At 35.6% G+C, this 14646-nt stretch overlaps 1 protein-coding gene across 2 annotated transcripts in view; it reads right to left on the bottom strand.

Moving 5' to 3' along the window:
- LOC140763168 (pullulanase 1, chloroplastic) overlaps positions 1-14646 on the bottom strand; it is a 93275-nt gene that overhangs the window by 37028 nt on the left and 41601 nt on the right. For both annotated transcript variants that reach the window (XM_073101239.1, XM_073101238.1), the window contains exons 13-16: positions 12690-12830; positions 11385-11435; positions 10086-10156; positions 9857-9949 (exon numbers count right to left, since the gene is read on the bottom strand). In XM_073101239.1, the coding sequence (XP_072957340.1) occupies positions 9857-9949; positions 10086-10156; positions 11385-11435; positions 12690-12830 (356 nt within the window). The remainder of the gene's footprint in view (positions 1-9856; positions 9950-10085; positions 10157-11384; positions 11436-12689; positions 12831-14646) is intronic.

The following is a 14646-nucleotide window of genomic DNA, read 5'->3' on the forward strand; positions in this document are numbered from 1 at the left end:
CCTTGGAAGTTAGAAAGCAGATGTTGGCTCATTTAATTGGCAAAAAGAAGGATAAACAATCTGCACAACAAAGAGAGTCAATGGTTCGTGAAGAATTGATGCATAATCCTGTACACATTGATGATGATAGTAGTGAGCAAAGTAAGGAGGATGAGGAAGGCAATGAAAAAGAGCACAAATATGCATAGAGAATAGGAAGAGATGAGAAGAAGCATTGGTGGTAACTTTCAGAGATCTAGATCAGTTAATATACGAGGAGAGAGAGAATATGGGGGGAGCAGTTCTACCCATAAGACTCTTGGTGTTACAGCAGAGTCTGAAAATATTGGACCAATAGATACATATCTTCAGAAAAAAAAGGGGTCGTACACAGACTTCTATCAAGACAGCTCTCAAAGTAATTAAAATTGCAAAGAAACACATTTGTAGGGCTATCTCTAAATTTTTCTTCTACAATCATATTCCTTTCAATGTAGCTGATAGTCCTTACTATCACACTATGGTGGATACTATACAATCAGTAGGGCCTGGTGTTCCCCTTCCACGTTCAAATGATATTGCTACTGAATATCTTGACTCAGAGGTAGATGAACTTCATGCTTATATTGAGACAATTAAACGGTATTGGGATGAATTTGGTTGTACACTGATGTGTGATGGGTGGAGTACATAAAACAGAAGAAATATAATTAATTTCTTAGTGTACTCTGGCATGGAGACAATATTTTTGAAGTCTGTAGATGCTACTGCTATTTCAAAAATGCAGATTAAATTTGTCGGTAAATTTGTCGGTTGATGGATGAGGTGGTATAAGAAATCGGTGAAAAAAGAGTAGTCCAAGTGGTTACTGATAATAGGACAAATTATAAAACTGCTGGAAATTTACTGATGATTAAAATACCTCATTTATATTGGACGCCATGTGCTGCATATTGTATTGATCTGATGTTAGAGGATATTGCAAAAGAGCCTGAAATTGACATGGTCATACGTGAAGGTCAGAGGTTAACAAATTTTATATATAACCATGGTTGGGTTCTTAATTTACTCAAGCAGATAACTAGTGGTAAGGAGATCATCAGACCTGGGGTCACTAGATTTGCCACTCACTTTTTAGCCTTGGAGAGCATCATGTGCTACTAGGATGATATTATGCGGATGTTTACATCACAGGAGTGGTCTATAAAAATTAAGAATATGAAACCTAAAGATAAATCTTTAGGTGAAACTTTGAAAAATATGGCTCTTAGAAATATATTTTGGGATAATATTACAATTGCCACCACAGTATTTGAGCCTCTTATTAAAGTATTAAGACTTGTAGACAGTGATGACAAGTCTGAGATGGGTTTCTTATATGAGGCAATGGACATAGCTAAAGAATCAATAAAAAAAATGTGGGCCAAAGTTATAAGAAGTGGTGCAAGATGATTGATTCTAGATGGAACAAACAACTACATAAAAATATACACGCTGCTGATAGGCATGCTTTTAAGTTTTAAGTTTTAATTTACTAATTTACTTTTATTTATGAATATTTAAAAATTTGAATGCTTGCAAATTTTAAATTTCTACAGGGTATTTTCTTAATCCAAGATTTCAATTCTCTAAAAATGTCAATAATGATAGTGAAGTCTTGTTGGGGGTTAGAAAGGTAATCAGCAAGCTTGAGCCCGATATTCATAAACAAATCCTGTGCGATAAAGAAGTGAGTTATGATTCAATTAAATAATTTATTATTATTTGTTTCAAGTTTTAACTTTCAATATAATCAATAAGCTAATAATATATTTCTGATTTCAGATGGAGAGATATATATTGAGAGCTGGGCAATTCAGTACTGCTAAAGTTACTGCAGCTATATCTCATAACACTCCAGCTGAATGGTGGTCTATCTATGGATGGGAGGAGGCATTAAATTTGACGCCAATAGCAAAGAAGATTTTAAGTCAAACTGTGTCTTCATCACAGTGTGAAAGAAATTAGACTACTTTCTCCTTAATCCACACAAAAACACGCAACCGATTGACAATGGAAAGATTGGAGAAGTTAGTTTTTTGTCATTATAATATGAGATTGAGGGAGAGATTTAAAAAGAAAGGCAGAAAATGAACAACTGATTGATTTAAATCATGTTTTTGATGAAGAAGCCCCCTTGACTCCATGGATCGGAGAAATAGAGGATAGGTTATTAGATGACAGAGATAACCCATGGTTGGATGAAATATTGGGAGAGACCACGACGAGGGCAGAGGCTGGTACGACTCATTCAGTAGCGAGAGATAGTATACCTACTAGTACCAGTCATAGTCCTGATGATACATATGGTGGTGAGATCGTTCTATCTACATTTGTTGAGGAAAGTCAAGGAGGCATAAGGAGTGAAGACAGAGAAACTGAGGATATATATACATATCAGCGACGTCGTCATGAGATGCATTTTGGTTCCTATGATTATGGTACATCGAGTATTTATTGTTTGGAGCCATCACAAGATCCATATACTAGTTATTATCCTCAGTATTCTCAGGCACAGGATTCAAATGCTGGTTATTATCCTCCTCATACGTAAGTCACACAACAAGATCAATGCAATATGACTAGTATGATGGAATCACTTTTTGGAGCATCAGGTCCTAGACATCAATATTTACAAACTTATAGTGATTATGATGATGAAGACTAGAAATTTACGAGAACCAGCTCGGTATTCATCAAAGTTTTAAATTTTGAGTAAGTTAATACATTTTTTAAGTTTTTAGACTTCATATGTGAGTAATTTTTGTTTTCTTATTTTTTTGTCATTTTTTCTTATTTTTTCTGCATTTTTAAATAATATTTAAAATTTTATATAATTAAAAAATAGTCCGATCCGATACAGCCGATACGTATCGTTTTTCTGGACGACCGATACCGATCCTGATCTCAATACTGGGAACCTTGTTTAAAACTAATTTGAGGTATACAAATGATGGATTCTAGATAGATCTAATAGTTTGATGCTAGATCTATAAAGAATACCATTTAAAATATAGAAATCAAAGAAAATTTTTGATTCCCTAAATTTTGCCCCAAATTTCAATAAATCCAAAATTAATTTGTTAAATTCATTCAAATTGAATCATAATTGGTATATGAAATTATGAACCTATTAGATTAATTCAATATGAGTTGATTTGAATCCAAATATTACGACTGTTAGCTAAATTCTGGTTTTAATTATTAAACTATTATCCGTTAATGAACATATTCAATTATATTATGTGTTGTATCATGTTTTTACTTGATTATTGCTATATTTTTAGTAAAAAAAGTCATTTACAATATTATCCAAGGATAAAAGATTCTCATATAGGCTTCAATATATATATTAAAACAAAAATATGTATAAAAACCCTAAAAAGTATTTAGAGGCATGCCACTGGCACGCAGGGCGCACAACCTTAAGTAATTTGTTTAATTGAAAGACTATATATAAGTTGCTTTATGTAAGTTAGGGCAAACAATGTAAATATTTTTTTTCTCGATCTCTTCTCTCTTAAGTCTAGCCAAGGGGCTAGGGTTATTAATTTCTTCTCTTTTATCCATTAAAACTGTTGTGGTATTACTTGGCAAATTTGTTGGGCCAAATCCTATCAATTGGTACAAGAACATTTGTGGCTGATTAACACAATTCTATTCTACAACTTGCCACAAGGTTTGGGAGGATGTCGAAGATACGAGTGAGGTCGGCTGAAGACCGTCCCGATGCGCTGGAGTTAACTCTTCATCAACAAGCAAGGAAATAATGGAGCATGGGGAAGAAGATAATTTGCATTGCAGAAATACTGGCTAAGATGGAGGGGAGGTTGGAGGCCGCTCTTGCTAGGATGTTTCTCTCTATGACTATATGATATGAAATAATGGGATCATTAGGATTCTAAGAACGATGATGATGAAAGAAAGAAAAAAAGTAATGGGGTTTCGCACCTCCTTTCTCAACTAGGGTTTCATACCTAAAACTCACATTGAAGATAAATTTCAAAAAAATTTCATTTTTTCATTAACTTCAATTGAGTAAAAAGCTGACCTATATATAAACCTTACGAATGACAATAAGCAAATAATACTCTAAACAATTTCAAAAAAATAAATATAACCTTAAACACCATAAATAGCAAATATATAATAAAAATAATTGACTGAAGATTACTTTTCTAAAGGAGGAACTGCATTCATACATGTGCTTGTGTAATATGTCATTGATATCCGAATCATTCTCCTCGAGTGACAGAGAACTCGACTCAGTCGAGTGTGTCCCATGCAGCATTCATATTGCTCCAGTTGAACGAAGGCAACATACAACTTGGAAGGTGTCTATACCCGGTAGAATGGTGATAAAGGTTGGGAAAGATGGGTAGCATAGGTAAATTAATAGGCGATGGAGAGAGAAAAGGTGGTTTGGAGAAGATTTAAATCCTAAAAACCATTGCTCTAATACCAATGATGGTGAAATAAAGAGAAAAGGAACAGGGTTTCAAACCTTCATTCTCAACTAGGGTTTCATAACCAAAACTCACTTTGAATATTAATTTCAAAATTTTTATTTCTTCATTAACTTCAATTGAGTAAAAAAGCTAGCCTATATATATAGATTCTATAAATAAAAATAAGCAAATAACACCCTAAACACTTATAAATAAAAATATGACTCTAAACAAATATGACTCTAAACACTATAAATAGCAAATATATAATAAAAATAAATGATTTATGACTAATTTTCTAAAGGAGAAACTGTACTGATACATGTGCCTGTGTAATATGTCATTGATGTCCGCATTACTATGATTCATCAAGTATTCATTGTTTGGAGCCATCATAAAATCCATATACTAATTATTATTCTCCTCAGTATCTTCAGATAGAAGATCTATATACTGATTATTATCCTTCTAAGAGACAATAAGATCTATTTGATATAACTAAGATATAATCACTAATTAAAGTAATAGGCCGTAGACATCATTATTTACAAATTTATGGTGATTATGATGACGTCAATAATAGAAATTTACAAAAACCAGCTTGATATTCATTAAAATTTTGAGTAAGTTAATACTTATTTTTAGTTTTTAGGCTTCATATGTGATTTATTGTTATTTTCTTATTATTTATCTTATTTTTAGATTTTTAAAAATTTTCCTGCATTTCTAAATAATATTTAGAATTTCACATAATTAAGAATAATATGATCCGATCCTGGTAACTGATACGACCGATCAGGTATCGTTATTTCGGGAGGTTGATTCCGATCTCAATCTTGACTTTTCAAACCTTGCCTACGATGTGACATTGGACTTTCAATTAGAAGAGATTGAGGAGACTAGAAGTCAAAAGATGAAGTACAAAGAAATGGAGAATAGAGAGAGAGAAGCCAACTTGACTAAAGAAAGTACTAACAGAGTAATCGACGGTACTGTTCAGCATTCATAGTGAACAGTAATTGCTACTGTAAGAACCCAAAAAAAGGGGCTCACCTGCACTGCACATGCAATCCCTTCTCCTCTCACCCGTGTTGCGACGAGGAGGTGGCTGCGATATCTTCGGCTAAATCCTAATTGAAATTGGGATTTGCTCTTTAAAATTAAACCTAACCCTAAATTGGGGAGGACACGCCGAAACCCCCCATCTTCTTCTATTTCTCGTCGGACTCACGTCCTCGGATTGGCACGCCGGAGCACAGCTAGAGTATCTCCGGAGAAATCAGAGATCGCAACTCCGACGACAGAGATCCCATCTTCTTTCTTTCTCTCATTTTCTTCTTCTATTTCTCGTCGGAGTCGCATCCTCAGATTGGCGCGCCGAAGCACCGCCGGAGCAATCGGAGATCACAGCAACTCGACTCATCAGTGAGTTTTTTCTCTCCCCCCCTCCCCAATCCCTCAAAGTTAAGTTGAAAATTTTAGGGTTAATGTGGTACCTCGGTTTTGGGCATTTGCAACCTGTCGGCGAGGTTCGTCGGCTAGTGACTTATATTCGGCGTCGGCGTCGCCCTTTAGTCCTCGTGGTTCGGAAAGTGGTAGAGGCGAGCGACAATCGTGGAGTTACGTCTGTCTGTGCCGGCCGCCCACCGCTGATGTCAGAATCAAAAAAAAAAAAATTGGGGTTGAGAGAGGAGGGTGCATGTGCTCTGCACGTGCAGCCCCTCCCCTCTCCCTCTCCGGCACGTGACGAGGCGCAGAGAAGATTTTCGGATTAGAGTTGATCTTCTTATAATCTATAAATTAAAACCGTAAAAAATTATTTCCTCTGTTAAACCATCTCAGCCCCCCCTTTCTCTCTCTTATTCCTCCCCTTTTTCGCTTTCTTCTTCCTTACCATCGGAGTCACGCCGTGGAATCGGCCTGCTGGAGCCATCTGAGACCACCACGCGACTCATTGGGCTACTGGCCGGCGGCTCATGCTCGAGCAGGCAACTCTCGCTGGCCGGCGGCGTCGGGCTGCTGCGGCTCGTGCTCGAGAGCTCCAAATCGTTAGTCTTGCGCCATGGATGCCTTCTGGAAGAGCCCTCGTGGCTCCAGTCGACGTCGGCCGTCGGTGGTGAGTCCTCCTCCACCTCGTGAGGACAACTGAGAGGGAGAGAGAGAAATAAAGAGAGAGAGGGAGGGAGCCGGTCGTGAACCGCCACCGGCAAAGTCACCGGCGGCCACTCTCTCCCTCGATCCTTCCCTCCCTCACGTCAGACGTGAGAAGGGAGAAAAGAAGAAAAAAAAAGGGGATTGGTTGGCTTGGGTTTAACCCGAGCCACCCCCTTTTCTTTTGAATGCGGGTTCGGGTTCGGGTTTGGATTTCGGATCCACAAACCCGACCCTAACTAATTAAATTGGATGAGCTACGGGCTAAACCGCAGCCCAATCCATTTCCTATCTGGCTGGGCATCATCTCGAGGTGACTTCTAGTTGATGTGGATCCACAGGGTTTAGACCCATTGAGACATATGACAGTATAAATATTGAAAAGATGTTAATATGTTGAAAACGTGTAAGGTTACGAGTTGTGACTCTCTCTATTGTTATCATTGTTATTATTTAGAGAGCATGCCTATTGCATATTGTTATGGATATTGTTACTTTTAGTTTAATTTTATTTAGCATTAATATGATTTAAAATTTATTTGGTTTTCGAGTGGATTCCACTCACTGAGCTATAGTTGTTGGCTCATGGATTCTATTTTTGTATTTATTTATCTATTTTAAGTAATAGTCAGCGAGGCGACTGAGCGAGATGTACCCGGACTCCACCTCCACTTAGGAGTCACCTATTTACTTTTCCGCTCTTTTAGATTTTATGCTTTAGATTAGAAGTTTTATTTATTTAGTTTAGAGACTCAAAAACATTAACATTGTTTTATTTTTATTGCAATTAGTTATAAAATTTAATAAAGCATATTTTCATTTTATTTATTTATTTTGCCATCGTACACGTAGAGAGTATTAATAAGGCTTCGTGTATCTCAAGCATATTGAGATGCATGGCCGGTCATGATTCCTGTTTTTGGGTCGTGACAGCTGACATCTCGTAGGAGTCGCTGAGGTCGCGAGGGTAGCGTTGATGCCTTCGGGTTGGCCTTTTGGCAGCACCGTTGCCGGCGACCTCTCCTTCCCTCTTTTCGCTCTCTCTCATTGGTCCCTTCGAGATAAGGAAGGCAGACTCTGGCAACTGAGTTTCATCTTCATTTTTAAAGTAAAGGGTTTCGGGTTGGGTTGGATTGGATTTCGAATCCAAGGGACTTGACCCGACCCATTTAATTTAGTTAGATTGGGCAAAAAAGCCCAATCCATTTAAATGGATTTTTGGGTGGGTTGCGGGCCAACTGCAGCCCAGCCCATGAATAATAATGGGTTTGGGCCTTAAACCCAAACTATTTAGTGGGTTTTGTGGGCTACAGGCCAGCCATAGCCCAGCCCAACCATTTGGGCTTAAACTAGCCTATTTGAATAATTTAATTAATTTTAAAATTTAGAAATCATGATATTGGTTAAATTGAAATATGTTATTTATTTATTATTAAATGTGGTGATTCTCTTAACACATGGACTAGAGATTTCAGTCATTTTACCTAGACACAGGTGAGTGGGTTCACTCACATATTTATTCTATTTATTCGTCTTATACTTTGTGTTTTTTCTTATTAAATCACGTATTTCTTTGTGTGCAAATAAAACATCATATTTCTGTGTGCAAATTTATTTATTATATTTTCTATTTGCAATTTAATTATTATAATTCTGTGAGCAAACTATAAGACTCAGCGCATTGCTATACTTAGTGCATATAGTCATTTAAATGATCGTGAATATTAGTGGAAAAACATGATTGAAATGTGGTAGGACTTTGAGAACAAACACAGGCTAGCTATTTTTCGTGCATCTCTCTGATGACTCATTGTCTATCTTGAAGTCCAGGTAACAGACCTATACCTGATCGGCATATGATTTATTTAGGTAACTCTGGCGCGATTAGAGAACAATCTAGGAGACAGACCTATTCCTGATCAGTAAATAATCTGTTTAGGTGACTCTGACGCGGTTAGAGAATAGTTACATGCTAGATTAGAAATATCCCTATGGTGACTCTAATCTTTCTCTATGGTTAGTGGAAAAGACAGGGTGAGTTTATCACATAGTGACACCTCCTAGTGACCCTAACTGGATCAACTATAAGAAAAAGACTCGAGCGTATCTCGAGGTGACTTTTAGTTGATATGGATCCTTAGGCATTGTCCCAAGTTGATACATATGACATTATTATTAATATTAAAAGAAATTCAGCATATTGACACGAGCTATGTTATGAGATATAGTTTACTCTGTCGTTACTTGTACTGATATTATTATTGTTATCATAAGCATGCTTAGTGAGATTCTCATTTATATTATTAGACTTGTATTTAATTAAAGTTATGTTTATGGATTTGGATTTATTTGATTTTTAAGTAGATTCCACTCACTGAGCTATAGTTGTTGGCTCATGGGTTCCCTCTTCTAATATTTCAGGTGCTGATCAATGAGGCGACTAGCGAGGTACACCAGGAATCCACCTCCACTTAGGATTTTACTATTTTATCCATCGGTTGTACTAGCTATTTTATTCTAAACCATCTGTTATTTTAGTTTGATGGGTGACACATTATCGATGACATCAATCTTTTCTTTATTATTGGATTATATTTATTGGAGTTAGTTGTTCATAATTAAATTCTTGTCATTTTGGGACTTAAAAAAATATTAGATAAGGCTTCGTGTATCTCAAGTACATTAAAGTACATGGTCAGTCATGATTCCGATTTTGAGTCGTGGCAGCTACCCTTTTTTTATATTAAATTGCATTAAAAGATGGGGAAACACCCCACAAAAATATACAACGTCATAAGCAATGCAAGAAAGAGCAGCCATACATATCTGCCGCAACTAAAGCCAAAAATCGGGAGGGGGAAGAGCCATTCCAAACAAAAAATGAAAGATTTGATTTTGCAAACGAAGCTAGCCAATCAACTGGTTGATTAGCTTCATGAAAGATATAGTGAATTTGTTGGTTTGAGAAACGTCTAATTAAGGATCGACAGTTTCTGTATAATACTACCCAAACAATAATTGCTACCTTACCACATCTGTATAATACTACTACAGTAAAATCAGAAAAAAGAAGACTTTAATTAAAATTATAAATAATAACTCGTCTAAAAATTTTGGACTCACACCAGAATTTCATCCTTCATCACATGTAAATAATTGTTGGAAAACTCCTCTCAATAGACAGCAGTTCCACAGATTACAAGGGATACTGTCACTTGAAGATATAAATGGAGATGTACCTGCCAATGCCAGTGCCACAGATGTTACACTGTGAAGCATTAATGCCACGCTTGTTGTTTGCAACTTCACCAAAGTCCCACCCCTCGCCATATCTGTGGTAGCAGAAATTGTAATTTGAAAGATAATTATATTCTAGTTGTAATATCATTGGAAAATTGATCAAATTGAAAAAATCCTAATTGATTTTCTAAAATGTCTTTAACAAATATAAGAAATCATATATCTTACATGTAGATCTTTGAACCATCTACTCCATGTTCACCCTTTGATAAACTTTGAAGAACAGATTTTGCTTTCACCTAAATTCAAGAAGAATAAATTAAGTTTTCTGATATGGCATGCACAAAATAGAAAATTCTGTGCAATTAATAATAAGCTACATGAGGTCCACCAAAGCTAGGAGAGAAGCCTTCATGCTAAAAGCAGATCTTTCTAAGGATTTTGACCGTTTATGGTAGGGATTCATCAGAGATTGCCTTAAACTCCATGGTTTCCCAAATCACTACATCAAACTCATGCATTCCTGCATCTCCACTGCCACTTTAGTTGTTAATATTAATGGGAGCTTCAATGGCTTCTTCTCTCCAACTAGAGGATTAAGGCAGGGGTTTCTCTCTTTCGCCCTATATCTTTATTATTGAACTAGCATGCTGTCTACCTCCTTGATGCTAGCATGAGTGCAGGCAAGCTGGGAGGTTTAAACTTTAAAGGTGACCAGGTTGGCTCCTCCTCTTAACACATCACTTCGCCGACAATCTCCTGCTATTCAGCAAAGCCACCCCGAGAGAGGCAGCTAATCTTTGTCATTGATAGCTACTATACTTAATCCAGCCAAGCTATAAATTATGACAAGTCTGCTATCCATTTCGTCACAAACACAAGCCTCTCTGACCATAGTGTCATCATAGCAGCCATGAAGGTCAAGGTTCTCGATTCAGATGACAAATACCTTGGCAATCCGCTTTGAACCTCGAATTTAATTTGATATGAGATATCTTCTCAATTGAAAACATGCCAATTTTAACAGAAAAAAGAACAACATGCTGATAATTGGCACCAGTGGACATGAAAATGAGAATAATAATTTCAAATATACTGACAATTCATTTTCTATATAAAATAATTTTATTTTGTTCAATATTTTATATCAAAAAGGCACTGAAAACTGCATATGAAGTTGTGGAATAAGCAAGGTCAAGCAAGCTGATCCCATAGTATGATGCTGCATCGTCAGTTGGGCACCTAAGCACTAAACTCATTTCCCTTGCCATGTCATGTCAACCCCTACTTGAGACTACTTCTAGAAGACAAGATCCCTAGGCTTCTCAATGCTAATACAATATGCTAAACATAACTCAACAGAAAGAAACTAAGAAATACATGTCGCGATTATGCTTTTACCAACTAATTAGTCATTTTGCCACTTAGTGTAATACAATCTGGACCGAACCACAATGAGAGAGTGAAAGTAAAGTCAACTAAGAAAGTGATCTTGAGCTGGAGTGGAATAAAGCCAGCCTCACCTACCATGGTGCTCTTCATCATGTGTCCCATGAGATCAAACCGGAACCCATCAACCTAATATTGCAACCATAATAGTTGTCAGTAAGATCATCGTATGTGACGTTAGAGATATCGATCCACAAAAATAAGTAGGAAATTGCAGTAGTCGACAAGAGTAAATTGCATGGACTGGAAAATTGAAGACAGATCAGTCAAGCATAAAAAAGTCAGCAAAAAAACAGAAAGAGTCAACAACTTTTCATAAAAGAAAAGTTGTTAATATGTCATACAAAACTACAACATTTACGGTGGGCATGACAACTTGTATCCAGAGGTATATGTCCTCTTGTCCTGGGGAAAGTTCCTTCCTAACTAGACTTTGTTATCATAACCCATAAGGTTAGGGACAGTTCCTACCCTCTTGAAATTTGTTATAAGGTTATTATCTCCTCACCCAAGACCCAAAAAGGAAAATTTATCAGGTAAGCTGGCAACTTAAAATTTTAATCCCCAAATATCAGCAAAACGACAAGCATTATTAACCAAGAAAAACAACCCATGACTAGAAGAATCCTGTACATAAAATAATCAATTGCTTCATTTCACTGAATACGGGCTTTTTCCGGTGAAGAGGAATCAAATGATTCAAGGGGTGTCTTTGTAACTCATTGATATACACTACAAGACCTCATGCATTGAAACAATGGTTATGGACCTAAATACTTCAGCGTGGAACATTTTCTTTCCTGAGGGAGATCCCCTAGTATATGAAAATGAAAGGGTGCTTTCTAAGTTGTGGAATAAGCAGCTCACAAATGATAATCCATATACAAAGTTCTAAACAGAATCAGTCAGTGAAAATCTCCCCAGGAAAATAGAATTGCCAAACTAACAAAGACTTAAGTAGTTTAAAACAATATTTAGTGTGTTAAAAGAATAAAAGGGAAACAATTGTCTTTTGATCTTTCACAGTCTGTACAAGACAATGACAGCACACAATGTTCAACTAATGATGAATAAGACACAAAATGTGATTTATTTGCTGCCTTTGCAACACAACCTTCAATTCATAAAAAGTATATATAGAAGCATAAGATGGAAGGACAATTTGTGAAATCCAAGAGTTCTACTTATTTAAAAGAAAGAAAAGTATGTAAGATATACAAAATCCCACAAAAATCCAGTGGAATGCTGTGTATACAAGGGACAAATGACGCAACATACTAATGCTTGTAGATTTTTTTTACTTATAATATATTAATATCTATCGGATTTGTAGGAAAATGTACAAAATATCAAGATTCACAAAATTAAGACAACAATGCTCACTTTATAATCGACTACCCAGTGTATAAGATCATCCAGAATTAAACGTTCTGCCATGAAGTGCTCACTAGCAGTATTATTCATGCATGTGCTATGCTCAATCCCACCATCAGCGTTACTCCGAAGGAAGTATCCAGGAACAATCTATAAAAAGATAATGCTATCATTAAGCAAGCAGAAAGAATTTAACAGGTATAGATAGACTGCACTTCAAAACAATAATCCATCTTTTCCACTAACAAATAACCACATCCAGAGGATAACACATCAGTCTCTGGCTCTCTGCTCAAATTTTTTTCAAGACGAAAAATCATAACATCATCATTTCTTTTGGAGTTCTCATGTTCAATTATCTATGTATCTGTTTGAATTTAATTATCTATATATATCTGTTTGAATTCAATTATCTATGTATCTGTTTGATCATCTGTAACATGTTCACGCTTTATATTCTAACATTACTCTCACTATTAAGTTTGCGCTAATTTTATGGCTCGGGAAGTAGACTTGACTTAAATAAGTGAACACTTTTTTATTTAATTGACAAGTACGGTGCAATTCAAATTAGTTTGTGTTGCTCTAATACCCTGATAACTACCCAACTGCTCTAAAAATAATAGTGGTTTTAATATTTTATATTTTAATATGGGTAAATATATATAGCTAAAGTTTCATTACATTAACAAAAAAGAGATAAATAAGTCAACGAAAAGATAAACACTACATAGACCTAGAACTCCATTGAGACAATATCTTCCCTTCTTTTGATCCCAAAACACAGAAATTTAAAATGGTGAAAACCTTGGTTAGCAAATTGTAATCACTGTAGAATGAAAAAAAGAGAGTTGGCTCCCATGCTATCATTCCTTGGTGAAGAAGAAGACTTCAGTGACGCTCGCAAGGCGTACAGGAGTAAATAAATTACTGGTCTAATAAGCCAGTTATTCTTCCCGTCTCTTCATTTTTCTTTCTTTAATTTTATTTCTTGTTTGTTTTTTCCCAATTTGTCACCTTGCCTTTGTTTTTCTCTTTCTCTATGAGTTTTTGACCAAACTAGCGCTTTTTCATATTTTATTTACCTAAATAGACTACTTTTCAAACTTAATACCAAAATGGGTCTGAAACACTGTAGCCCTAGGTAAAACGATGATAAGCTTTAAATAAAAATGCGGAAAATTTCATTTTATAAAACTCTCAACTCTTCAGCATTTTGTGTTTAGAAAACACTGAAAAGATAAGCATTTTATCTGAAAGAATCAAAAAAAAAGATTCAAAGTAAATTTGGAGGAGGATTTTGAGCGAGTTGGTTTTGAGGAATCACTACGCCATTCCAACTTATAGAACTCTTCTATATCTTCACAATAACATATTTTATGACTAAAATGGATAACCGAGAATAAAGTTATGACGTTATAAACTTTTTCTTTATATTTTTATCTATATGTTTCTCGTATAGTATTTTTAACTATAAAACGCTTAATTTTCAGCATTTTTACATAAATCTTTCTTTTTAGTAAATCACTGAAATGTTTAGCGTTCTTTTTTTTCAATAAAAATGCTAATCAGATCATCATTTTTACTTAATAAAATGCTGATCTGATCAATATTTTACTTCAGACCGGATAAAACACTTAACAGTTTAACGTTTTATTTAGGGCTATAGTAAAATAGACCCCTTTTGGTATTAAGTTTGGGTTGTAAGCCATTTTGGTAAAAAAAATTCAAAACGGGTCTAGTTTGGTTAAAAAACCTCTTTCTCTATTACCATAGGAAATCTACTGACAGACCAAGAAGGGAAGAACCGGCAAAGCATTTGCAACATTCCCTTTGTTCTCCCTCCCTTTTCCCTTCTATAGCTGCCAGAAAAAGAAAGATTAGCAAACAGTGGCATAGGCTGCTCTTCCAATTTTCTCTTCTCTACTTTATCTTTTTTTTTCTTCTGCTGTTTCTACTTAAGAGC

The sequence above is a fragment of the Typha angustifolia genome, chromosome 7 (assembly GCF_048772165.1).
Source record: "Typha angustifolia cultivar Huaian chromosome 7, ASM4877216v1, whole genome shotgun sequence".
In the NCBI taxonomy this organism is placed as follows: Eukaryota; Viridiplantae; Streptophyta; class Magnoliopsida; order Poales; family Typhaceae; genus Typha; species Typha angustifolia.